Below are 27145 nucleotides of genomic sequence, written 5' to 3'. Positions count from 1 at the left end.
TACCTAGTCTAGGTATTAATCCCTGATCAGGTATATAGTTCAAAAATCTTTTTTCCCATTTAATAGATTACCTTTTCACTCTGTGGATTGTTTCCTTTGCTATGTGGAATGAACAATCATTAAAAAAAAGTCATTTTTGGAAAAATTGTGTTATTCAGGTACTCCTGGATAAACAAACCTATTGTAATGTTGAGGACATTAGGGGTTTGGTTTTTGTTTGATTGTTTTTTAGTTGAAGTATAGTTGATGTACAATATTATATAAGTTACAGGTGTACAATATAGTGATTCACAATTTTTAAAGTCTATACTCCATTTGTAGTTTAAAAATATGAGCTATATTCCCTGTGGTGCACTATATATCCTTACAGCTTATTTTATACATAATAATTTTACCTCTAATCCCCTACCCCTATATTATCCCTCCCCCTTTCCCTCTCCCCACTGGTAACCACTAGTTTGTTCTCTATATCTGTGAGTCTGCTTCTGTTTTGTTATGTTTGCTAGTTTGTTGTATTTTTTAGATTCCACATGTAAGTGATGTCTTACAGTATTTATCTTTCTCTGTCTGACTTATTTCACTTTAGCATAATACCCTCCAAGTCCATGCATGTTGCTGTGAATGGCAAAGATCTCATCTTTTTATGGCTGAGTAGTATTCCATTATGTTTGTGTGTGTATGTGTATATATCACTTCTTTGTTATCCATTCATCTGTTGATGCACATTTAAGTTGCTTCCATATCTTGGCAACTTTAAATAATGCTGTTATGAACATTGGGGTGCATGTATCATTTTGAATTAGTGTTTTTGTTTTTTTTCAGATGTATACCCAGGAGTAGAATTGCTGGGTCATACTGTAGTTCTCTTTTCAGGCTTTTGAGAAACCTGCATACTGTTTTCCACAGTGGCTGCAATTTACATTCCCACCAACAGTGTAGGAGGATTCTCTTTTCTCCACATTCTCGCCAACATTTGTTATTTTTGTTCTTTTTAATGATAGCCATTCTGACAGTTGTGAGATGGTATCTCATTGTGGTTTTGACTTGCATTTCCCTAATAATTAGCAATGTTGAGCATCTTTTCATGTGCCTGTTAGCCTTCTGTATGTCTTCTATGGAAAAATGTCTGTTCAGGTCTTCTGCCCATATTTTGATTGGATTGCTTGTTTTTTTGATATTGAGTTGTGTGAGCTGTTTATATATTTCGGCTATTAACCCCATATCAGTCATATTATTCACAAATATTTTCTCGCATTCAGTGGGTTGTCTTTTCATTTTGCCAATGGTCTCCTTTGCTATACAAAAGCTTTTAAGTTTAATTAGGTCCCATTTGTTTATTTTTCACTTTCATTTCCTTTGCTTTAGGAGAGGGATGCAAAAGATTATTGCTACAATTTATGTCAAAGAGTGTTCTACCTATGTTTTCATCTAAGAGTTTTATGGTTTCCAGTCTTATATTTAGATCTTTAATTCATTTTAAGTTTATTTTTGTATATGGTGTTAGAGAATTTTTTTTGTTTTTGTTTTTGTTTTTGTTTTACATTTTCAGGTCTTTCAAATGGAAGTCTTATACAAATTACATTAGAATGGTTGTATTATAAGGAATATAGTAATTGATGCATAACAAGTTACAAAAATCCATAAAATATAAAATAACATTTAATTCCTTTTTTAAAAAAAAGCCAGCTCTAATATCCCTAGCATTTTTAAACTTTAGATTTTGGTATATCCATGAAGCATTACACCATGGATTTGTATAATATAGCCAACCGTTCGAGCTGTTTTACTGACATGTAGTGGTACTATTTCTAGAGTTGCTACTTGAACTACTGTAACCTAAGCCATCCTCATGATTATCCATAGTTGAGGCTCTAACATATATTTAATAAAGGGAAATCCCTACAATTGATTCATAGTTTAAGGAAATCCATTTTATTTAAACAGCATGCATTTGAAACTAATTTTGTACTCTCCATAAGTAGAGAGATGGTCATCATGAGTGCCAGTTGTATCTGATATTTTCAGGATCAACTGGGGATAAAGTGATCTACCAACTAAGTTAAAGACTGTTAATAAGGATCACATAAATTATGTAGATACGACTAAAATGAGGGTATTTGTTACAGAGAATTAAAAGGAAGCATTTAATGATATGTACACGTGCATACTAAATTGAGTTTACAAATAAAGTAACCCATTACATAGATTTCATTATAAGTTGTTACATGGCTAATTCAATCACATTTTATCTTCATTGGTTTCAGTAAATATGAATGGCAAATGTGATAGAAACATCGTTGATGTGATTTGCTTGGAATCCCGGGAGGGATGGCTGAGTGGCAGCAAATGGAGTCAGTTCAATGCTATTGTATCAAGACCTTGGACTAGGTTCTTTACTTCTCCAAGCCTCATATTCTCCATTTCTAAAGTAGGCACAATATATGACTTAAAAACAATACATTTTCTTCAAAGAAGTAGAAATTATTCATTTCCTCAGAAGACTTTCAAAATCCCACATTAGCAACATTTTTTTTAGATAGTGAAATTTCACAACATACTAGTTATGTGAGCAAGAAGATACAATAATAGAGTATAGAAGGCCAAAAATAATAACCCTAAGAAGAAGTAGTAAATGAAGCTGATGGTATCTCCCCAGTGAGTATATGTAGACTAATGTTTGTTTTCAAAACTCTTTAAGTCAGTTATTTCATTTGTATTATAAAAAGTCCCTAACTTGATACAGTCTCCCCTCCCCTGACAAAAGAAATTAGCCGTATGTTTTAATGACACATCCACAGCCGTAGTCTCCATGACAAGACCCTGTGTAAATGATTCCAGTCTGAAGGCCGGAAGAGGTCTTAACGGGCAAGTGGTCATGCCTCTGCCCGTCTTGAGCTGCTCTTCCTGGAGAGAAAAGGGGTGTGTTTTTCTTTCCTTCTTACTTCACAGGTACAGATCTTAACAGGCAATAGGAAAACAACTAGGAGCAGCAGCAGCAGCAATGAATGTGAATACATGTCAGCTTTCACTGAATTCTTTGAAATTGTTTTTCTAATCTGAATTCATAATGATAACAACTAAAGTAATAATTATATTGGTATCTAACGTTAACTGAGTTTGATCATCTACTAGGCACTGTGCTAAGTGTTTGGCATACAATCCTGGTCTGATGCCTATGCTTTTTACATATACTATAGACTATCATTAATATGCAATGCTTTAATAAATATATTTGGATACACTATAAGGCAAGTCATCTACCCCAAATTAGGTTACAGAATTGATCAAATATCATTAGCTTATAATGTGAATGTTGTTCTTGGTACCAATATGGCAAAATTCCTGTTCTTGTGTTTACTGTGAAAGCTATACCTGTGGGACCCCTAAGTAGCAGTTGTAGTTTGTTCGGTGGCATTTTGGTATATACTATTTTTAAATGTCTCTGAATATTCCTGACACTTTAACCAGCTATGTACAGCTCCTTCCCTCATGGGGTTTTATGTACTTTGAGGGACTTCTTTGAAAGGTAGCTTTGTTTGCAGCCTGGTCCTGTGAATAAAGCATCAGATAATAGTCGTGAAGGGCTTTGAGAGATGCAGATGAAAGGTGCTGCCTAAATACAAAGCACTAATGTTGTATTCATGAAAATGGTTTTTCTTCACATCTTTTCCTCTAATGTTAAATTCCCTAGGTGTTATTGCGATAGGTACTTTAGAAAGCATCTATACCCCCAAATCATCTAGAAATAGAGTCTGTTATCCAAAGTAAAAGGGACTGAGAGCATAATAAGAAAACTAATCAATGGAGAGCGTTTTGTGTGGATTCGAGGAAGAGAAAAGGATAGGAGTCAACTGTTCTTACACTGACTCATGATTTCAATAATAGCTTAGAACTATTGGGAAGAAAATAAGAAATCTGTGAAAATTGCAAAATGTTTTTTAAGTATAAGGGGGAAGTTTTAAATAATCAAATATCTTGGAATCAGATAGATTTTCTCTTAGGTTACTTATTATTAGCTGGTACCTGAATTTTGTAGATTTTGTTGTGTTCAATGATCATTTATTTATTAATATTACTTAGTGGTTACTATGAGCCAGGTATTCTACTAAATATTTTATACACATGACCTCATTTAATTTTCACAAAAACATTAAGAGATGTTTACTATTATCCCTATTTTACAGATAAGGAAACAGAGGCTTGAAAAAGTTTGATTGCTCAACATCAAACTGATGGTAAACGGCAGAGCTGTGATTTAAACCCAGATTGATCTGGTCCTGATGTCGATAACTTAACCAGGGTGTCATTTGGCAATGTCAGGATGTACTTACTAATTTAAACAAGTTATGTACAGATTGAGTTCTCTGAATAAGTAGATTAGTGATAGAGAAAGTACTGTGTACTTGCTTCACTTTATTGAAAACAAACAAATGAAACCAAGACACTCTCCCCTTTGGTCTTCTCCTTCTGAATAAAAGGTGTTCCATAATTAATTAGGTTTAATTCTTTCTCTGATTTCGCTTCTCTTTCATTTCTTTTGAATGTTCTAAGCAGTAATAACATATTAGTAGGATATAAGCCCTACCTTCAGGAAAAGTGTATTTCAGTAGTGGATCACACTTGACCTTTTATCTCTCTCTAGACCTTGACCTGCAACTGACTTTTTATGATTACTACTAGAAGGCCCTGTGGTATACTGTGGCCAGATTTCCATGGGATTGCCCATGGAAATCCCCCAACTGGGACTAAATGGGAAACACTAGGACCTTATTGTGCAGAGATAAGGGGACATTTCCCTTGTGCTGCCATAGTAAGATCAGGGAGCTGGCTGGACATTAACCCTGCATGATATGACTTCCTGAGTAGCACGATTATGCTTTCTGTAAGCTGTTTCCAAATGCTAATGAAGCTGGTAGTACAAAAGACAACAATCCAGCAATACTGCGTTCTCTCCTCTGTTGGGCATCTGGCTCTGCAGGCCACCAAGACCACCGAATGAAAGCTGTACTTCCATGAAGTACAACGGAGGCAAACGGAGTCGTGTACACATTCCTGCATTCTAATTTTATTTATATCTTTTACAGTTCTTATTTGCAGTAAGGGAGTAAACCAAAGTAAAAGCAAACTGGAATCGAGTCCAAGTTGTCACACCTCGCCGTGACCCCAGATCACACTTCGGTTTGTTCTGGTACAGATGCCTGTATTAATACACAGGAAGGAACTTCTGTGCACTCATTCACTGATTTCTAGCAGTACAAGCGGTCTCTTTGAGAACTGCTTCACATAAGCAATGTGTGTTTAATCCTCTGTCTCTCTCAGCATCTCATCTATCATACATAAAATGTTTCCCCATTTGAAAAAAGTTATTTAAATGACCTTAACTAATTCTTAAATTAAGTTGCTTAAGATACTTTCTTAAAAGAAACACTTATCAATCACTACCTATGAAATATTTTCTAAATTTCTGGGATTGCCATTTATATTTATGACTGCAGGCTCAGATAGTCATAGTTTTCTGAACACATGTTCTTATTTTTCCTTCCGTTCATGTGGCTGACACTCTTCCCCTTTAGCTGAGCTAATTTTTTAGTTTCCCTAAGGCATCTGTGCATTAAATCTCAGCGGGTGGGGGTGGGGAGGAACCTGTCTGAATTCACCAGGTGTTCATTCTGCTCTAACATTGTATTAGTAGATTCCACTAATTTGCTTATTTTGATGGACGTTTCACTTGATCCACTAGCAGACATATCTATATCAATATATCAGCATATTTCCTAATTGAACTGCCTTCTCATGACTTCATTAGCCATCTTCCAGTTAATAAAGTCTCAAGTGCAATCTATACGTAATTTGAGGCTTCATGTGGAAAGACATCAATACAAAAGAATTTGTCAGATAACTTTGTATTCTGGGTGATGTTCATCCAGAATGTTGCATTGTGTTTGGGGAACCATAAAGACCTAGTTAAATTGGAGGGAGTCCAGGGAGATAAGCAGTAATGTAATTGAGGGAATGAATCAGATTTTGAAGGAAAAATAAAATGAGGTAAATATGCATAGCTTAGCATAAGCAAAGTTTATAAGGAAGGCTTAGTAATAGGTCTTAATGTCGGCACCTCTCCAAAAAATAACTCTATTTAACGTCTCACTAAAATAACATGTTGAAAAACAAGAAAATGAAAATTTGTAGTAATGAGGGAATTAATCAACGAACATTTCAGAACACTTCAGGCAGGAAACTGCAGATACAGGCTGTGCCCACACAGTGCCAAAACAACTAGTAGGAATGTGAAGAATTCAATCAAATAAAGTATTTGTCATCATAAAACACTCTCTCCCACCATAGTTGCTATAATTGTTTTTTTAAATAAACCTAATTGAATTCAAACTTTAAAATTTTGAATTCATTGAAATTAATTAAATTTTCAAATAAACAAAATTATAGAGTTGTAATGAATAAAATTATGAGCTAAGTGTGTGGGGGCTATAAAGATGATTCAGACCTGGATCTTGATATAAGACCAGAAGATGCATCGCTTGAATGCAAGAGGGGAAATAAAACTCACTCTCTCCTTCCTACAGAGCTGTCATTTCCCGGCTCATACCTCTTAGGAGATTGCCTCAGTAACCCAAAAGATATGAGGCAAAAAGGTTGATGGAAGCTAGAAGTGTTCTGCCATTGTCCATCAAAATCACAGTTCTCAATTTTTTTGGCCCAACGTATTTGAATAACATGGACATGTGTAAAACAATCCCGTGAGAATGCCAAGATTTTTTTTCCCAAGCTCCCTCCCCATTTTGTTTCTCAGGGGGAGAAATAACCAAACTTCCATCATCCCTATGGTATGCATAGAATTTTACAAGCATGTGGATATGGAAATGGTTTATGGGATCAGAGTTGTACCCTATTCCTAGCACTTACTATAGCCCCACCCCTATCTCTCCCATCCAGGAAAGCACATCCAAATGTACCTCAGAGTGGCACAATTAGAGGTATAAATAACCTTGAATCCACTCTCACCCACCATTTTAAAAATAAATTGTGAACTTTAGTCCTCTATTGTAGTAACAAGCGATCACAAAACATTGGTTTGTTTAAATCCTAGAGCTGAGAACTGCTTAGCTAAAGCAGTGGACCAAAACATGGGTGAAATTTGATAATCATCTGGGTCTTGTGCATACTTCTGTAACAGCGCTATCTCTTCCCATTGTCCCTGATGAGGATCGCGTATGTTTTCAATCTCCAAGTATAGATGTTGGAACTCCTCTCCACCACTCCACTGGGTATCCATGGGTCCCTTTTGTTCCTAAGTTGTGCTGGTGGAGGACCTACAAGGTATGGCGGAACTTTCCTGTCAAATAGCCAGACAATGTTGGTTAGATGGTAGTATTAATAATTAGTACTTTTTCTTCAGTCTTTTTTTTGGAAAGAAAAGTTTGGAGTGGAAGGGCTAAAATTTTCCTCGGCCTTCCCTGGTTCTTCATGCTTTCTTTTCACCCTCTGGGATTTTTTTTTTTTTTTTTTTGCCTTTTGCTTTTTGTTTTTTATTACTCAATATAGTTTGCCCTCATTATTTAACATACGGTAGTTTGAAAAATATTTTTTCTGAGAGCTTCAGACACAATCATAATGTTTTCTTGATTTGTGCTTCAAACATTCAGAATTCTATCTTCATAAATAACCTTAGAATGATTTTCATCCATTGCTTTTTGAACAAATATAGGGTGACCATTTTATAATAGCTAATAAAAAATGAAGCTCCGAAAATGAAAACTTTGTAAAATTCCAGAATACCTGTTATTAAGCTAATTTATTAAATGATTCACTGTCAATTAATTCATAGCTCTCCATTGCCTACTTGCAAATAAATAATGAACTTGGGGATCGTAAATAATTGAAATACCTACATACGACTTTTGTTTGAGTATAAACTAAATATGAACTTTTAAGGATCATTACGTTTTTATATTTTCTTTTTGATATACTTCACTGCCTAATAATGAAAGCCACAGCATCATTGTCAGCATAAGATAAAACAGGGCAATTATCTATTTCATGTTTCATGGTACATAATGGATAACAGAGTTTCCTTCAAGACTATAGTGAAAAAGACTTTGACCAACCACTAATTTTAATTGTTAATGTCATGTATTAATATTTAGAATTTGACATTTAAAATTCCAAATTGTGCCATGAAGTACAGCTCTTTACCATTCTACTTAGAAAAATAAATAGGTAACAAACGTATTGGCTTCATTTTTTTTTTAAACATTGCCAAACTACTCTGAAAATACAAGCAAAGATGTATCCTTCTTGTATTTTCACAACCAAGAAAATTAGATAGTTTGAGCATTTACTTCTGTAATTAAAGCAAAACAGCATTTAGCCACAGCCCTTTCTTTTTTTTCTTGGTTGTAAAGTCCTAGTTTATTTGTCTTAATCTATGTCAGAGAGTTGATTGAGTTAACAAACCAGCTACTTAGTGGCAGGAATATTGACTATTATGCCTGAGATTGGCTAATTGCACTATGTAAAGCCAATACAGTGCACAGCACAGTTGGATTCCCGCTGTAACAAAGACAGGGAGAAATGTGTTGTGTGGGAGACTGCCTTGTGCATATTTAACTCTTTGTTATGCTTGTAGAACACGTTGGAGAACAGGAAAAGAGATTGAAGAGACCTAGAAAATAGAAGGTTTAGACTTTCTGGAGGTAGACCAGCACGTCCTTTGAAGAGACTCATCAGCTTATGGAGAGGCTAAAGTGCAAATATGAATTTCAGCACAAACATGTCAAAGGATTATAGGTACTACAGTGTTGACCTTTATTTCTAGTGGTTGTAACAAAGATCAACCTAACTGACAAAAATTAAAGAGCATACTCTCTTATTTGCTAGCTTAGTGAGAGGACCAAAGTCCTCAAAGGGATGGACTTTAAAATCTCAAAGACAGTACATAGCATCGCATCGCTCAGGAGCCATGCAGAGGGCAGTAATCCAGATTGAAACCATGTAAACTGGAAGACATTATAATTTATTGTTAGCCTTCCCCCAGGGCTTCCAGGACTTTTCTCCTGCAGTCGTCTGCTTTCACTGCAGATTCTTCTCTGTTTCTGTCTCCTTCCGCCTCTTTCTGTTGTTGTCTATGTCTTGCTCATTCACATGCCCATACATACACAGGAATGCCTAGTAAACATTAGCTATTTAAAAGACTTTATTTCTGTTCTCAATCTAATGGTTTATTTAACTAATGAATCTGCTTTTATTAAAGCCTGTTAGTATATTAATATTAAGCAGTATCATTTGAGCCAGAAGAGTGCTGACGTATACTTGTTTACTCAGTGTTCTTCGGAAAACCAATTTTTTACCTTCATATTCTTTGAACTTCTAATAATACCTATAAGGTTGAGAACAGAAATATCCACAGCCAGATACACTTAAGACGAATTTGATGATCACTGAACACTGTCAAGTTAATGGATATTAGCCGTAACATGCAAATGTATAAACTACCTCTTCACTGGCTGTGGAAAGCTCCTTGTGACAAGTAAAGAACTATAATGTAGTAATGTACGTTTAGAATTAGTAGTAATAGTTAATATTACTCATACACCTCTCTTCTTTCTTTTAAACCTGTTTCTTTTTATCCCCTCTCCTGCCTATGAGGGAGAACAGCTCAGAAAAGCAACCCAAGGAACCAAAGGCTTATAATTGGCCTCGAGAGACTTGACATAAGTAGTTATGGCAATAACCCTTGGCGCCCTGATGTTCTTTGCTCATGTAGATTACCATGGTCTTCAGAAGCATTAATTAATTTTGCCACATAAGAGTTCAGAGAGGTGGTGAAACACTAATACAGGCTCATAATCCTTTATCCAGAATCATGGGGTCCACTTGTTTCAGAATTTAGAATTTCTCAGATTTTATAAAGGTAATGTCATAAATACTGTCTACTGTGCAACACCCAGATTGGGATGTGGGCCAACACCTCTTAATAAACTACGTCAGTATTTCTGCAACTAAAGGTAGGAAAATTCACTAAATGAAATACATAAGGACCATAAATATCCTCATATTAGGTCAGGTTAGGTTTTCCCACTGAATAAATTAGGAAAAAAAATCTCAGTTGTTAGGAATTTTTTCCAATTCCAGAATTGCAGCCAAAGCATTTGTGGAGCTATCCCCACTTCGGCCAATAGGGTAATGAAACACAGATCTTGTCCTCGAGCTATAGGAATATATGTGCCCCTTTTGGCAACATATACTGCACAGTAACTTTGGGAAAAAACTAATTTTCGGGGGTATTGTCATAGTGTCAGTAAAGAAAAGAGTGATCAATTAATTAATAAGTATATGGATTTTGGAAAAACTAGGCATGTGTCTACTTTGGTCAGATTGTTCCAGAAAAATGATCTATTTGGCATGACCACATTAATAGCAATTTATTTTTTTTCACCTACAGAAAATGATTTTGTTTGTACAATCAGTTCTGCTACAACGCTTATTTTGAAAAGATTAATTTGTTCCCATGCTATTGGTATATTGAGAACAATTTGAACATAAGAGAAATTTCGCATGTGCATGTGTGCGATTCCATCTCCTAAAAATACTAGATGAGTGCAGAAAACTGCAGACAGCAGAATAAGCCATGAAGGAGTACACAAAATCCGCATGCTTACACCTGAAACATCCACCAGCTACCTTTGTCACCCACGTGTGTTAGGAGCCTTGCCCATCCACATATGGTGTTAGGACTTTCTGTCTGTTTCAGACAACTCTCCTTCCACCACTTCACAATAACTCACAAGTTGCAACACTTCTGACATCCACTTTCACAAGCAAACTTCAGGTACTGTGCCTCAACCCCATTTTACCCATGCGTGATTTTGCCTAGTGCAGTGAATTTTCAATATGCAAACATCACCTTATAGCTGAATTGACTGTATGTGTTAATGAAATGAAAGGGGGAAAGAAAGAAAAGAAGGAAGGAAGGAAGGAAGGAAGGAAGGAAGGAAGGAAGGAAGGAAGGAAGGAAGGAAGGAAGGAAAAGAAAGAAAGAAGAAAGAAAGAAAGAAAGAAAGAAAGAAAGAAAGAAAGAAAGAAAGAAAGAAAGAAAGAAAGAAAGAAAGAAAGAAAGAAAGAAAGAAAGAAAGAAAGAAAGAAAAGAAAGAAAGGAAGGAAGGAAGGAAGGAAGGGAAAGAGAGAGAAAGAAAGAAAGAAAGAAAAGAAAGAGAGAGAAAAGACAAAAGAGAAAAAAGAAAGAGAGAGAAAGAAAGAAGAAGGAAGGAAGGAAGGAAGGAAAAAAAACTATGCATGACAGCCTTCCTCTCCCACTTTCCTTTTGGCCTCAAGGGCAACATTGTTTCTGAAGGCTTATACTTCTGTTAGCATCTCTGCCACACCTAAAATGCCTTGGATATAGAGTTTGGAGGAATTTCCACCCCCACAAGATTTTCTTTCCAAGTTATTTTAGGACCTTAAACCTGAAACTGGCTCCTATCCAAGTATATTATGTGAATTAGACCTTCCCATCCGAAAACTTAATTTACTTTCAGAAAGCTTTGTAAGTATGTCTGGTTACCCAAATTTGCATAATCACTACTCCCCCTTCTCCCTTGCGTCTGTCTCAGGCACAGAGACGTATACTTGCCAGATACTTTTGCATGTGAGTGCATGTGACTTTTAACTCCTTGGAACTGGTGTTCTAGAGCTCCTGACACTGAACCCTAATGTATTTTTCATTAGTGTTCAATGTTGGGAAATCCTATTTCACAGAGCCCAAGGATTAAATTGCTTCATTTGGGAGGGAACAAGTACATTCCCCATCATTTTCCTGAGGTGAAAAAAAAACCAGAATGAAGCTGAGATGATTTGCATTTCATAAGGGCTTAAGGTCTGGATACATTCCACTCAGTGCAACAATCCAATATTGTGAAATGTTTTGAAGACAGTATTAAAAAGTAGGGAAACCTCTGCATATTTAAAAGGTAGAAGCAAAAATATACAATTAAATAGATATGTCAAAACCTATGTATATATAATCAAAATATTTGTTTTCAATGTATGTAACCTACATATATATATATATATATATGCATATATATATATATATATAGTCAAAGTGACTATACAGAGCAGTTCTACCTGCAGCAGAAATGATCCAATGTGTTATAATAATAGCATCATTGTACTTTTCAAAGAAGTAGGATTTTTATCATTTTGCATAATAAGAAAAGAGTTGCAAAGATTTTGAGGAAATCCAGCAAGCAGCAATCCAGATGATAATGAGTGATCCTTTCTTTTGAACAATTGTATGGAATAGAAACTTTCTTTCACTGACAGAGGCACCTACTGATTAAGCTAGTAGATGTCACATGTGTCGCTTGGGAGGCATTCTGAACACAAGTCCTCAAATTGATTCCTTTTCTTCTTCTAACTCTGGACTCCCACCTTTTGCTTCCTTTCCTTGCATCATTAAGCTCATGGATTTAGATGGCAGATCTGTAGAGGGTGTCACTGCAGTTCTTTTCTCGTCTCGGAGGGCATGAATGTAAACACCCTCTTCAGGGTCTCGTTGTCCTTCCCCATGGCTCTGGGAGAGAGTTCACTGAGACTCCCAAGGTGAAAACCTACTGCTCTGTGAACTGTCAAGTAGATGCCCAGTGGCTACATCAGAAAGAAAGAGCCAAGGGAACGTTGAGGGTGGGTTTCTAGATCCCACTGACCAGTGAAACACTTTTCTATCAATAAAAACTTTACTCTGCATCCAGCACTGTGCCCAATACCACATGGCTTACAAGAAAGGTAGAAGATGATTTGCTCTAAGGAACATGCTGTCTATTTGGGGAGCTAAGCCAAAAACATGGAATAGCAAGGGAATGCTGTAATATTTCAAGCTTAGGGGCCAAATTTATGATAAAAATAGTAAGTGTTGAAGTCAGAGAAAAGAGCATTTATTTTCTAGAACAGTAGAATGGAAAGAGTTCTGGGCTGGGAATCATCAGACATAGGCAGGCAACTTCATGCAAGTTGAATGACTTTGAACAGGTCACTTCACCTCTCTGAGCCTTGGGTTCCTAATCTGTAAAATGGAGAGGGGGAGAGGGCTGAACTACATGATTCCTGTAGTCCTTTCCAGTCTTAAAGTTTTCCACTCCTGCTGCATTCACCAAACAGTCACTGACATACTATGTCTAAGCACATTTTACAAGAATGAAACTTAATTGTTAGGAAAAAGGATTCTTAGCTCCATTTTACAAATGAGGAAGTAGAGCTTCTAAATGACAGAGGCAGAACTCAAACCCAGGTTTGCCATACCCCCCAAATCCTGTGCCCTTTCCACTCTGCTGTGCTGCGTAGCATGATACCACACTGCCCTCCTTCCTCCATTGAAGGAGATGAGCTCTAAGAGGGAGTAGACATATAAACAAATAACTGCAATGCAAGTGGCGTGTCATAAGTGACCAATCCGTAAAATGTGGAGGATTCTGTATCTCTAAATCTTACGGAGGTTGAGAGAACTTGCATTACAGAGATCTACAGTGCAGTGAATAGTGCATTGGCCAGAATCAGCAGATGTGGGTTCTAATCCCATGCCACACACTTGCCAAGTGTCCCTGGGCAAGCAATTCTCTGCACATTAGTTTTTTCATCTATAAAATTAGAGGGTCCCAAGGTATTTTGGGTTCCAGCATTCAGTGCTTCTTTGAGTCCCAAGGATGGAAAGCATGCTTCTGGTTATGGTTATGAGTATGAGCCCAGAGGTTTAAAAAAATTAATGAGCTGTTAAGTACTTGTGATGATTTTTTTAGTGGATATGGGATTTGGGTTGGGCCTGGAGTAATGGGGGTGATTTAGAAAATTCATGAAGCATTTTAGTCCCTTTTAAATATACAAGGGTAGCTTACTTTCAAAAGTAATTCTTTGTATAAAATGAATGATCACCTCTCCCTATCTTTTGTCCAATTGCATTTTTCATATCGCAAGTTTATTTAAAGGGAGAGCCACCTGTACTAGAAAGCACAGCCAAGAATCTGTTATGCTCTTGGGGCACTAGTATCATTTTTAAATATGAAAATCATGCCAATGTCTTCAAAATTCAAGTTTGAGGTGGAAGGATTGAAAAAAGTGATTTTTATTTTTCTGTGATCAGCCACCGCAGAGTGAATCTCAGCACAAACCAGCTGAGCCCTTTGCTGGGCATCGAAAGCCTCTGGCATTTTTCTGCTCTTCAACTCTCAGTCATTTGGGAGGTGGGACAAAGCCGTGCTGTCTGCAAAGTTTACCCAGAACATACTGGTATTACAAGAAATCACTTGACATCTATTATGTTTCTCCTGTGGAAGAGAGGTGGCTATCAACTACAATAGCAATTTCTTTCCAAAAGGGTTTAATTGGGGTATTTCTCATGGGCCAAATTCTGACGTACTGTCTATACGTGTGCCTGCCAGGAAAACAGTGGAAAAATACCAAACAATAGCAACAAGAGAAGTCTGAGGGCCGCTGCCCCCTCAGCAAACAGGCAGAGAAAACTGTTTCCCTGCTGCCTAAGCTGCTGCTAACGTGGCAGAGCTTCAGGAAGGGGGTGAGGGGTGTGGACTGTGCTATGCATGGCCATGGAAATGTGTGTAATAACCTGAACAAACGCCTTCTAGCCTAGCTTTTATAACTAGCACTCTGAGTTGGGGGGCTGGCAGAGAGATTAGTCTCACGCAGTTGAGTTACACACTTGTGAGCTGTTTTTCTGAAGTGGGATTTGCTCCTGTGTAGGCAGGCTAGCATCCTTTCCTGAGGTAAGCCAGAAGGTGGCCTTATACTTTTATTTGAGGTGTCGAATGATTTTCCTTCCAACAAATTTGTACCTTTCACTGGTATTTTCTGAAGTGAGACTTTTGCAACTGATGGAAATCTGCTCACTTCTGTTCTGTAACTTAGTGTCTTGTTGATGATTTATTTGTTCAGTAGCAGAAACTATGACAAATCGTGTGAGGCGGCTTCATTTACTTTGTAGCTGCTATCGCCCTGAAGAATTTACATGTAAATTCGACTGTGAATGTTTTACGTTTTGGAAGCATGCGGCACGTGTTTTTGTAAGTTAAGTGACATTTTTACAGATGGATTGAACTTCAAACTCTCCCCCAACCCCACGGGCTACATTATTCTGAAATCCTGATCAATCCGACATGCTGTGTTTTCCTGACTGCCAAGCGAGAGAGCCAGCCTCTGTTTTGTGTTTCTCTTCTCTCCTCTTTAGACATGCAGAGCAGCCCACACAACCAGTTCACCTTCAGACCCCTCCCGCCGCCGCCGCCGCCGCCGCATGCCTGCACCTGTGCCAGGAAGCCACCCCCGGCGGCAGACTCTCTTCAGAGGAGATCAATGACTACCCGCAGCCAGCCCAGCCCGGCTGCTCCAGCTCCCCCAACCAGTACGCAGGATTCAGTTCATCTGCATAACAGCTGGGTTTTGAATAGCAACATCCCGTTGGAGACCAGGTACTTGAACTCTTATTGATCCCGCTGAATTTAAATATTGGCAGAAGATGATTCCACTGAGTGCAGTGACTCATTTCACCATAGACATCTGCAGAGACACACAAATGCTCACACACACACACACAGATGCCTGGGCAAAAGAGCAGACCCCTCCACAAGCACAGATACACACACAGGCACACCCATCTAGATCCAGACACACCCACAGACACAGACCAAAGCAGAGGCATGTGTAAAGAGGAAACCACAGATGCATAAACACCCCACGGGCAGACACCCACAAAAACATATGAAACCAAGCAATTACCTGAACTGTCATTGCATCCTTAAAGTAAGACAATTGTTCCTTGTTTTAAGATGCTGCTACTGTATGGCACAGGGAACTATTCTATATCTTGTAATAGCCCATAATGAAAAAGAATATGAAAAATAATATATATATATATATATATGTATAACTGAATCACTATGCTATACACCAGAAACTAACACAACATTGTAAACTGACTATACTTCAATTTAAAAGTTTGTCAAAAAAAAGATTGTTTTAAAGATGCTGCAATTTTACAAGAAAATCCAAACACAATTCAAGGAACAGTGATAGTTTACATTTTATTTATTTTAAGATTCTTTGAAAAAGTAAGTTGTCTTCAAACATTTTTAAAAATGGTTTGCTTCGTAAATTGGAAGTCCATGTGTAATTTTAAAAACCTGATTGTGCCTTTTGAGCAAAGTTTTGCCTCTATTTTTCGGTTACTTCATATATTTAGGTTTCCATCTTTGTCGTGTGATTAAAGTTCTACTCCTTCACTGTTCTAGGTCCCTTGATCATAATAGACTTTAGCACTAGTTGCAAGTAACTGAGAAATTATTCATCATTTCTAGTTGTTCTCTCTTAAATCAAAATTGTAACTTTCTATTAACATAGAAAAACACTGTCTAATAAAACATAGTACTCTGTTATCTGTTAAATTCAAGGACTTCCCCTTGTCTTCTATATATCTTATTTAGATCTTCCACCAAAGCTTTTTCTAAACACATTTGTATGTAAACACTGGGTATAATATATCACTTGATAAGCAATGTCTGATGTCAAGTCTGATGAACTTCTAGCCCAAAATTTGAGAATTGGAATGGAAAAGGGGAGGACTAATAAACTCACATTATAAGGCCGGTTATTTTTTTCCTTAGCAGCATATTAAGTTAAATGCCAACCACAGCATCAGAAAATATGTCACTACCAACAAACTGAAAGCTCTATGGCCCAAATCCAGGAACCTCTGTATCATCCATCACTAACTAGATTAAATAATTTTATAAACTGATATTTCTGTTACCTCCCAAGAGAAAATATAGCAGTCAGCAACTATGGTGAAGATAACCCAATTAGAACTGCACTAGTGACAGAATTTGTGTATCATTCCTTTTTTTTTTTTAAATTAAAAGGGAGCAAGTGAATGAAGTAAGAGAAGCAGAGAGCAATGTATATCTTCAAGGAGTTTACACTAACGGTGGTGATTTACTCACTCTTCTTTTAATTCCTTTTCGGGGCTTAGTGATAGCTAAGAAAGCAGTGGGCCAATCTGGTTAACTAGCTGTCTTGATAAGCAAACACACTTCCTTCCTCTAAGAAGCCAAATAACAGGAAATCTGGAAGGAGGGTGGGGAATGGGCTCAGGCAAATGGAGAGAGAAAACTATTCTTATTTGAAATGTACATCTAGACATGTTTGTACAAACTGCTCCCACGGACCTTCTGTATCTATGCAAGGAATGTATTAATTGGTCTCAGTTTCGTAAGACGCAGAGAAGAACATAAGTTTTCATGTGAGACTGAGCAGAGAGGGAGTACCTTTTTAGTACATTTGAAAATACATTCAGCATCACAAAGATGAATTTTAAAAACCTCGAAGCCCTATCAGCTTGATCAGCTAGGATTTTCCAAATATATCCTTTACAATGTTCATTTCACATATAGTCAGTGGAAGGTAACTCCGTGGGTGCCCTGGCACTTACTTATGAGCTGTGTAACATAACCCTTCTGAGCCTCACCTTCCTCATCTGGAAACATGAATATAAAAATGCCTGTCTCAACAGGTTATGAAGAAGATCAAGCTAGTGTAGCAGAAAGTGCCTCATGCATTGTAAAGCATCATACAATTCGAATTTTGCTATTCCTACTAAGTGCTCACCTGCCTCTGCTTAAATATCTCCAGAATAGGAAACTGACTCATTCCTGAGGCATTCCATTTCGTCTCAGACCAACTGCTGGAAGATTCTTATTGAACCAAAATCTCCAACCTCTCAACTCTACCCATGTCTTCCAGATCTAGTTCTGGGGTCTCACAGAATAAAATCCCTCTCAGACCTGACAACCCTTCAGTGTTCCTGATTCTCTCTATTTTGAGCTTAATGTTTCCCCAGTTCCTTCATCTGCTCCTCATATTAACAGGTTTCAAATCCTCCATCCTGGTCTCTTTCCTTAGAACATACTTCATTTTGTCCAGATTGCTCTTTAAAAAAAATGATAATGCTGCTTCGATTTATTTATTAATTTTTTAAACTGAAGTATAGTTGATTTACAGTGTTGTGTTAGTTTCTGGTGTATAGCACAGTGATTCAATTATATATGTACATATTCTTTTTCATTATAAGCTATTATAAGATATTGAATATAGTTTCCTATGCTATACAGTAGGAGTTTGTTATTTATCTATTTCATATATAGTAGTTTGTATCTGCTAATTGCAAACTCCTAATTTATCCATCCTCCCCTTTCCCCTTTGGTAACCAGAAGTTTATTTTCTATGTCAGTGAGTCTCTTTCTGTTTTTTAAATAAGTTCATTTCTGTCATTTTTTTTAGATTCCACGTAAGTGGTATCATATGACATTTGTCTTTGACTTACTTCACAGTATGATCATCTCTAGGTCCATCCATGTTGCTGCAAACGGCATTATTTCTTTCTTTTTATGGCTGAGTAGTATTCCATTGTGTGTGTGTGTATAAAACAATTTCTTTATTCAATTATCTGTCAATGGACACTTAGATTGCTTCCATGTCTTGGCTATTGTAAATAGTGCCGCTATGAACATTGGGGTCCGTGTATCTCTTTGAATTAGAGTTTTCTCCAGGTATATGCCCAGGAGTGAGATTGCTGGATCATACGGTAGCTCTGTTTTTAGTTTTTTAAGGAACCTCCATACTGTTTTCCATAATGGCTGCACCAAATGACATTCTCACCAGCAGTGTAGGAGGGTTCCCTTTTCCCTACATCCTCTCTAGCATTTATCATTTGTGGACTTTTTAATGATGGCCATTCTGACTAGTATGAAATGATATCTCATTGTAGTTTTGATTTGCATTTGTCTGATAATTAGTGATATTGAGCATCCTTCCATGTGCCTATCGGCCATCTGTATGTCTTCCCAAACTGCTCTTGAAGTGTCATGGCCAAGGCTGAATGTAGGTGTGGGTCTTTTGTTGGAAGGAGTAGAGGTCATTCAAGTTGCCTCAAATAATTGAGAACATCTTTTTAAGAATATTATCAGCCCCTGAGAACTCAGGAAATACTGGTTAACCCCCAAGGAAGGGGAGGGCCTATAGACTTCTGGCACTATATGACTTGGCAATTCTCTGCACTTTTGCCACTCTCTGTCTCTTTCTTTGTCCAGTAACTTACTGTCAGCTCAATATTTCTTTTGTTTACCACATAAGTTCTACTTTCTCATAGCAATGCCTGGTTTCCACTGCACCACGTGACTCCAAGTGTACCTCCTGGCACCTCTCACCTCATCCTTTCAATTCATGTTCTGTTGCCACCTGCCTCATTCTCCTGCTAGCTCTAAATTTAAAAACCTAAGAGCGGGAATTTGATTAGCCCAGTTCATCCCTTTTGTACCAGGCCATGTTTGAGTTTCTTGGCAAGCCCTGTCAGTTATTCTCTCAGTCAGCTGAGGCTAAGGAGTGAGAAAGGTCATGTGATTTAAAAAAGCAACAGCATGGACACCTATGGCTGCCCCTGAGCAAGGGCTGAGAGCAGATCTGATGTACCTTAGCTGGAACTCTCAGCAGACAATCGACTTGATTGACTTGTTTAGGATTTTGTGCTGTAACCAACAATCATTTGTCTCCCTTGTGCTAACTAAATATTTCTGTTCGTGCTGTCTACTCTAAACTCAGCAGTTTTGGTGACTACATAACACTACTGAAAACACTAAACTCTAAAAACTTTTAAACAAGTTCTGAGGCTAAGCCACATTGCATTTATTCCATAATTACATAGTTGGTGTTTTTTTTAATTGTGTGTTTGAGATGGTGGGGAGGGGAGATGTAGGTGGAAATAACGTTTAGAGCCTTAATTTGGCCTAATTTGATTTCATCTTTTTAACCTGTGGCGATGCAGCTGAATACTAATTCTGCCATACAAAGTATGTGCATTGTATCACTCTCATAACTCTGTCATCTGTAGGTTTGTTAGTTATGCTTTCCTCATCTTTACGTAAGTCATTAACAAAAATGTTGCCTAAGACAAGATTAAGGTCAGAGCTCTGTGACATGCTATGGAAAGCTCCCTGCAGGTTGACATTTACCCATCAGGCAGCATTCTTTGTCTACCATACAACCCACATTTCTCCATCTTGTTCACAGGCATATCATGAGAGACTTTGTCAAATGCCTTGCTGATACCAAGATACAGTGTGCCTACATTTCTACTGATCTGCCAATCCAATAACCATATCAAATATAGAAATGAAATGGGATTTGTCTAATATGACTTGTTCTTAGAGAATTTATGCTACTTTCTCATGGTTGCTACTTTTTTTCTAAGTGCTTACAAATCATCCTTTTAATAACCTGTTTTAGGATTTTGCACTCAACATGTTCCTTGTCTAATCTAAGGAGCCCATGTGCTTTCTGTACCTTTTGAAAAACCAAAGCCAATACTTAGGTCTTCAGTGTTGTGACACATTTCATCCACACAACAGTCCCAGATATACCCTTTTATATTTATTTACACTTGATTCTCATCCATTTATTTGGGCACATGTTCTGGAAATCTAAACTGTATGGAGAGCACCCCATACGGCACACTGGTTTCAATGGGCAACAAAGCTCCCCAACTGACTCTTAATTCATCCCCTGGTTTTTAGAGTGTCTCAGGGCATGGAATCACACTACTTCACTTTAGAGAACTGCTTTCCTAAAGTCTAGGATTTTCTAAGCTAAAGTGGTTGCTTTCTCTAAAGGTTTCTATCACCTTTAACTTACCAGTTTCTCTTTTGTAGTCAGTGAGAGAAGCAAATCTCCTTATTTTGTTTACCTTCTGGGAGCTGGCGCTGTCAACAGGGAGGTTGGGAAGTTGTCAGATATGGGCCTTTAGTTAAAGGATATGTCTAACAGATGTCTGTGGAGCTGAAATCACTCATGTTTACTACACTTACTCTTAGAACACTGTGGGGTCTGTCATAGAAATGAACATCCATTTCCTTCCTCCAGCTAAGTGGCTTCTTGTAGACTCCCTGACCCACCGTCTGTTAGCTCTAGGACTTTGGACATGCCTCAGTTTTCTCATCTTTAACGTATCATCCTTTAAGGATAATAGTAATACCTATTCAGAAGGCTGTTGTAAGGATTAAATGAGTTAATACTTACAATGTGCTTGGAGCAGCTGGGCACATAGTAAGCACTTAATAAATATTAGGATAATAGTAGCAATAACAATACATGAGAAACAGCTCTATTTTTTTCCCCTTTCTATTTCTGTCTTCATCCGATTAGAGATGTTTCTACCTTTACATTTGTGATTTTTCCCAAGTACACATACAAGATTATTTCAATTCCTCTCTTGGCATGCTTTTAAATAGAATATATGCTTTCACCAGCTTATTCCATTCAGGCTGCTATAACAAAAATACCATGGACTGAGTAGTTTAAACACCAGATATTTATTTCTCACGGTTCTGGAGACTGGGAATTCCAAGACCAAGGAAAGGCCTTCTGGGAAGAACACATCACACTCCAAGTTGTGTGTAGTCACCAGTTGTCCATTTCAGCAATATTAGGCATTGTTCTTCCTATTCTTCCTCTCCCTTTCCTCCATTTGCTATTTAAACTCTCTTTCTCAGCTTGTGAGCAAATTTGTTTCTTCTAATACTAATGAGAGGTAATCATTCTGGAACCAAAAGCCCATAATTTTAAAGGTATGAGCCAGAAATCTAAACTTTATTCTGAAATTCTCACTGTTGAATCACCATAACCTCTTTCCTTATCAAGTGACCCATCCTTGGATATACTAGAGTTTGCAGATCCTCTTATTCTATAATTCTTCTCCAGAAAGTCTCTTTTCCCCTGCTATGGGATAAGTCTCAATCCCAAAGCTTTCTTAGAGCTTTGATGGCACAGCGTTGTGCCTTCCCCATAAAAGCTCTGAGAGTGGTTAAGAGTTTGGATTGTAGAAACCAATAATCAACAGATGAAGATTTGAGGATCAGTTCTGTTCCTTATTATCTGCATGTGCTTGGACTAATTCCTGAGCCTTTCTGAACCTGTTTTCTGACCTTAAAAATGGATTAATAGCTCTCACTTCTTATGGTTGTTACAAGGATTATTTTAGACTGCATATGTGACATGCTCTCTCATTTTAGTTTCCTCCCCCTCTTTCTCTTCTTCCTGTGTCACATTCCTTCCTTCTCCATCCCCTTGACACTAGGTTTTACTCCATTCTAGCTTCTCAGAGTCCTAACAACTGCTTTCCTTTCTGTATCAGTCTCTCCATTCTATCTGTGTGCTTAGTGTGCAAGTGAATTGGTCTGGCTTTTACGCCCAGTTAAGTGGAGTAGTGCTCATGTCTATTAGGGAGTCACACATAGCCTGCTGCCTGCACAACACGGAGACAGTTCTCCTATTCTCCACCTCTTCATCCGGATTCACTTTGAAGTAGAATTATAGCCATTTTTGCTTTCCCTTAATTACTCTCTTTGCTGTCCCCCTTTAAAGCTCCTAAGTGAAAGTTTACTTGAGCTCTCACTCATTTGGAATTTTTGTCCGAGTGTGGGCTCTAGACCCTAGCTAACTTTGCTTGACCTCCTCTCCATGATGATAGACCTCAACCATGATCTATTTACCACAGTGAATCTTGCCTAAAGATTTTGCTGTGATCTCCAATACTAGGGGGAACTTGGATTTGATATTGACATCACCACTTCAACTTACAAAGACAAATCAGAATTGTGTGGAGGAGTCAGGCCAGTCAGAAGAGTGAGTAGCAGCTATATTCATTGTTTTTTTAGCATATTCTGACAGATGGCTGTAGCTGAGTATGAGGCTGATTGCCCTTGCTGGCTTTAGACCAATGTGACAATTAAATGGAGTCAACGGGTTATTTTTATAAAACAACCAGGGCCATTGGTGAAGGAGATGTTGGCAAGGGATGGAAAGAGAAATGAAATCAACATGACCAATGTTTGTTACCAGACTGATAGAGCTAGTGTCTATCTTGGGGAAATAAGAATCATTTGGATGAAATATTCATTAATAGCGATGGCAGTGATTTTAATATCTATGGGATAATACTCTTTATATATTAACCCATAAAGGTGAGGTCCCTAGTGGTAGTTATCTTTCTTTATTTTATAGTACTACTAAAATCTACCTGGCATTTATAAGTAGTTTTTCCCCCCTTAGGATATTTGCAGTGGAAAACTAGATTTAGAGACAATTTTTCCCTTCAATAATGACTAGAGAAAGAAAGCTCAGAATGTACATATTCAGTGCTTAGATCCAACAATATCTCATGCTTTAATCCTTTAACAGCACTGGGGTTAGCAAAATCTATCTTCAGCCACAGATTTAAAGATTCTTTTTAAGACAGGAAAAGACTTCATAGAACTAATCTATGACCTATAAATCCTGTTTACTACAGATGAACAAGAATCAACCAAGCTTTTCAGCCTACACCAAGTGATAGATGAGGAATATGTTAAATTTACATGAAAGAGAATTCTATAGCCTCTAAATTATATTTTACACATTGAGAGTAAAAATATATCTGTAATAGTCTATTGTGTTGGGCAGTGAGGAGCAGTGTTTGGGAGATTATCATGATACAGTCTCTAGTCCCTTTGATGGTATTATTTTTTAAAATGTTTTTGAATTGACTATTCTTAGTTTCAATTCAAAATAAAAACCATAGGAAACATAATGTGTTTCATTTTATAAAGAAAGGAAATTTCTCCATAGATGAGATGAAATCTGGTTTTACTATGGAGAAGACTTATTTATCAATCCAAATGTGAATCTAAACAGATGTTTCAGGGAACCTTTAAAATTGAGTTGATTCGTGAAATATATAAGTATAGCAAACAAAAAATACGTTTTCAAAGAATCTCTGTACTAACCTTTTGCCCTCCCTCATCATGTATACTTCCCTATCCTGGATTGTATATTTAAAACAAAAATATCTGCTTTTGATCAAGAGAAAAATTAGTTCTTAACAACTTCATTGACTACAAAGTTACTTATCCAGTTAATCATAAGAATTATTTTCATTGCCATGTCAAGTTAATAGATACTTGCCCGTTATATTTTACTAAAAGTAGGAAATATACTTGAAGTAGCAAAAAATAATTTTCTTGTCAGTTATTCTCCCTATTTTCTACAGAGGGGGGTGTGTGTGTGTGTGTGTGTGCACGTGCGCACGTGTGTGTGTGTGCACGTATGTGTGTGTATCAAAGACATTCTACTAAACATCTCCTTTTGGGAGATTCCAGCTGGTTCTTTATTAATTCCACAACACAAAAAGGTTTGTAGCTTTAAAAGCAAAAGATAAGATCAGGTTAAGTCTTGAGGTCTTTGAAATGCCTCTGCAAGAATCGTCAAAGTGTGGTACTGAGTATTCCATTTGAAAAACAGGAACGCTCAAAAAGAATTGTCCCCTTTGGCGAACAGATAAGCAAATAAACAGTAACATCTGCTTCACCGTTCTGTTAATTTTTTTGGTGTGATATCTTAGGATATAAGAATGTGTGTGAGATGAATATTTTAAGTGAAAAACAGTTCATTATAAACACTATAATGAATTAATTCTAGCAGAGATAAGTTTTAACAAATTTTGGCAAATACTTACTGAGTGCCCACCATGTACCAGCCAGTATTCTAGTTGCAGGGACTACAACAGAGAACAAAATAGACAACATCTCTGCCTTTATGGAGCTTACATTCTACTGGAGAAGGCAGCCTTTACCCTAAAATGTTAATTATATTGAGGCTAGTAATACTGCAGGAATTGTGGTCTGGCTAGATGTAACAGGGGAGAAGGAGGAGAGGAGTCAACGGCATCTCTTAGAAGTCTTCCTTTCCTGCTTTCACTTCCCCACAGCAACTTTCATAGAATTCCCCCTTATCTTTGGTCTCATAGCATCCTGTCCATATGTCTATGAAGACCTTAATCCATTATATATTTGCACTCCAAACATTTTATTTACTTGTCTTTATTCCCTGTTGCAACTTGAGTTAAGGACTATGTCTTTTTTTACTTTGATTCCTCAGTGCTTGAATTATATTATTCAACAAAATTTTTGTACGGTATATGGACAGAGTAACAGATGGGAGTAGATTTCTGAAATCAGAAACAGTAGTTGGTAGAAGCAGACAGTGAGCTTTATTTTGGAACCAGGTATGTGAAGCATCCAGTTACTAATGTCCAGTATCTAATAAATAGTTAAAAATATGGATCTGGGTCCCAGGAAAGGAAGAAAAAGAGAAAAAGTTTTTCTCCTACCACTTCTTGAATGCTTACTATGTGCCAAATATCGGGCCAAGCTGTTATCACATTTATTCCAATTTATAGTTTTTAAAATTGAGGTTTAGAGGAGTTGAACAATGTACCAGAAGGTCACCAGTTAATATGTTATGGAGCCAGTTCAAACCCACTATTCCAGAGCTCATGATAGGCATGGATGATTGAGAATTTCATAGGTAGACATAATATTTGAATTTCCATGAATGATGAAGGAAATACTGAAAAACTTAGACAGAGAGTTTAGTGGAAAAAGAAGACTGTAAACCAAATCATGGAAACACATACATTTTTGGAGTCCCTGAAGGCAAAAAAGCCAGCACGGGTGACTGAGGAATAACCATAGAAGAGAACAAACAAGAGAGAAGAAAATTTCAAGAAGATAATGATCATGATTTTCAAATGCCTCAGAGGAGTCAAATAGGATGTGGATGAGAAAAGACCGCTGATTCTGTCAATTACAGACTTCTTAACTTTTAAGCAGCTTATTTCAGTACCGTGATGAGATTAAAGCAAGGCTGCAATGGGTTTGAAGAATTTGTAGGAGGTAAGAAAATGGAAATAGAAAGTAGACTACTCTTTTGACATGGAATTGATTGAGAGGAAGCTGAATTTGGGCAAAACATTCATCTGAATTGGACGGAAGAAAAAGAAAAGGGGAGGAATTATATTTAATAAGGCGGTATTCAGTAGTCACCAGGATGGTGATGTGGTTGACAGAAAGAAACATACAGACCAAGTTAGAGATCAAGTCTCCTAAATGGTAAAGAATATGGAAACTTGCAGAGATGGTCACATAATGCTGAAGAAAACAGCATGATCCCACACAGTGGGACAGGCTTCCTGGGTTATCAAGTCTCAACAAGGGCATACAACTGATAATGACACTGCCTTTGGGGAATAATACCTCCCTTAGATGCAAAGTGTTTGTCTTTGCTAATCTCATACTAGAGGGAGGTATTACACCACGCTTATTTAAAGTTGACTCTCAAATATAAGTCATATTTCCAAGGAGAAGCAGCTATCATTGGCCAACCCATTGTAATTTAGACTTCTGGTCTCCATCTGGCATACCCTGTTACAGATGAAGATACTTAATAATGACATAATATGCACAAGGCTTCTATTGGCAACATAAATGCTAACTTATGACTATTTCCAGTTGAAATACCAGAATATCGTATATAACATAAAAACACAGATACCATTGATTCTTTCCACTTGTGGTATTATACTAGCTTCTGAAGTAAATTGATTTTCTTTTGGTATAAAATCTTTGCAATCTGCCATTTCCCCCACCATTCAACCTTTCAATTAAGAGGTTTTTTTTGTCTATGACAGTCAGATCTTTCCAATTTTGTCACTTACCATACAGAATGTCGCTTTTTTAGTAGATACACTTATAGCTAAATATTTTCCTTATTTGTCATATTCAAAAGACTCAGATTTTAGGTGATATATTGTATATATGTGCATGTGTGTGTGCATGTAGACATATTTCCATATGTAAGTATGTGTATATAATTTTCTATTGTCCAAAGTCTTTCCACTCATTTATCTCATCTTAAACTCTAAACAACTCTGGGATGCAGACATAATTGAAATTATGCCCAGTTTAAACATAAAGAAACTGTGTCTTGGGAAATTTTACTAATGTGTTCATATGGCAGTTTTGTGCAAGGTTTGGAGCTACAATGCAAGTATCTGTGCAACCAATCCAATGTTCTTTGTACTATCACAATTTTTCTCTGGAACATAAAGAACCCCAAGTCATCCCCTTTTGTCTTTCAGTGAATATTTATAGTTCAGTTAAATTTCCCTCCCTAGAGACATAATCTAAGTTTTATTCTATTTATA

At 37.1% G+C, this 27145-nt stretch overlaps 1 protein-coding gene across 1 annotated transcript in view; it reads left to right on the top strand.

Moving 5' to 3' along the window:
- TENM1 (teneurin transmembrane protein 1) overlaps positions 1 to 27145 on the top strand; it is a 706272-nt gene that overhangs the window by 376480 nt on the left and 302647 nt on the right. The window contains exon 7 of the mRNA XM_072956695.1: positions 15251 to 15491. Coding sequence (XP_072812796.1) covers positions 15251 to 15491 — 241 coding nt within the window. The remainder of the gene's footprint in view (positions 1 to 15250; positions 15492 to 27145) is intronic.

Source organism: Vicugna pacos, chromosome X, assembly GCF_048564905.1.
Source record: "Vicugna pacos chromosome X, VicPac4, whole genome shotgun sequence".
Classification (NCBI taxonomy): Eukaryota; Metazoa; Chordata; class Mammalia; order Artiodactyla; family Camelidae; genus Vicugna; species Vicugna pacos.
Note: the sequence above shows the minus strand (reverse complement) of the source record. Positions and strands in the feature narration are given on the sequence as shown.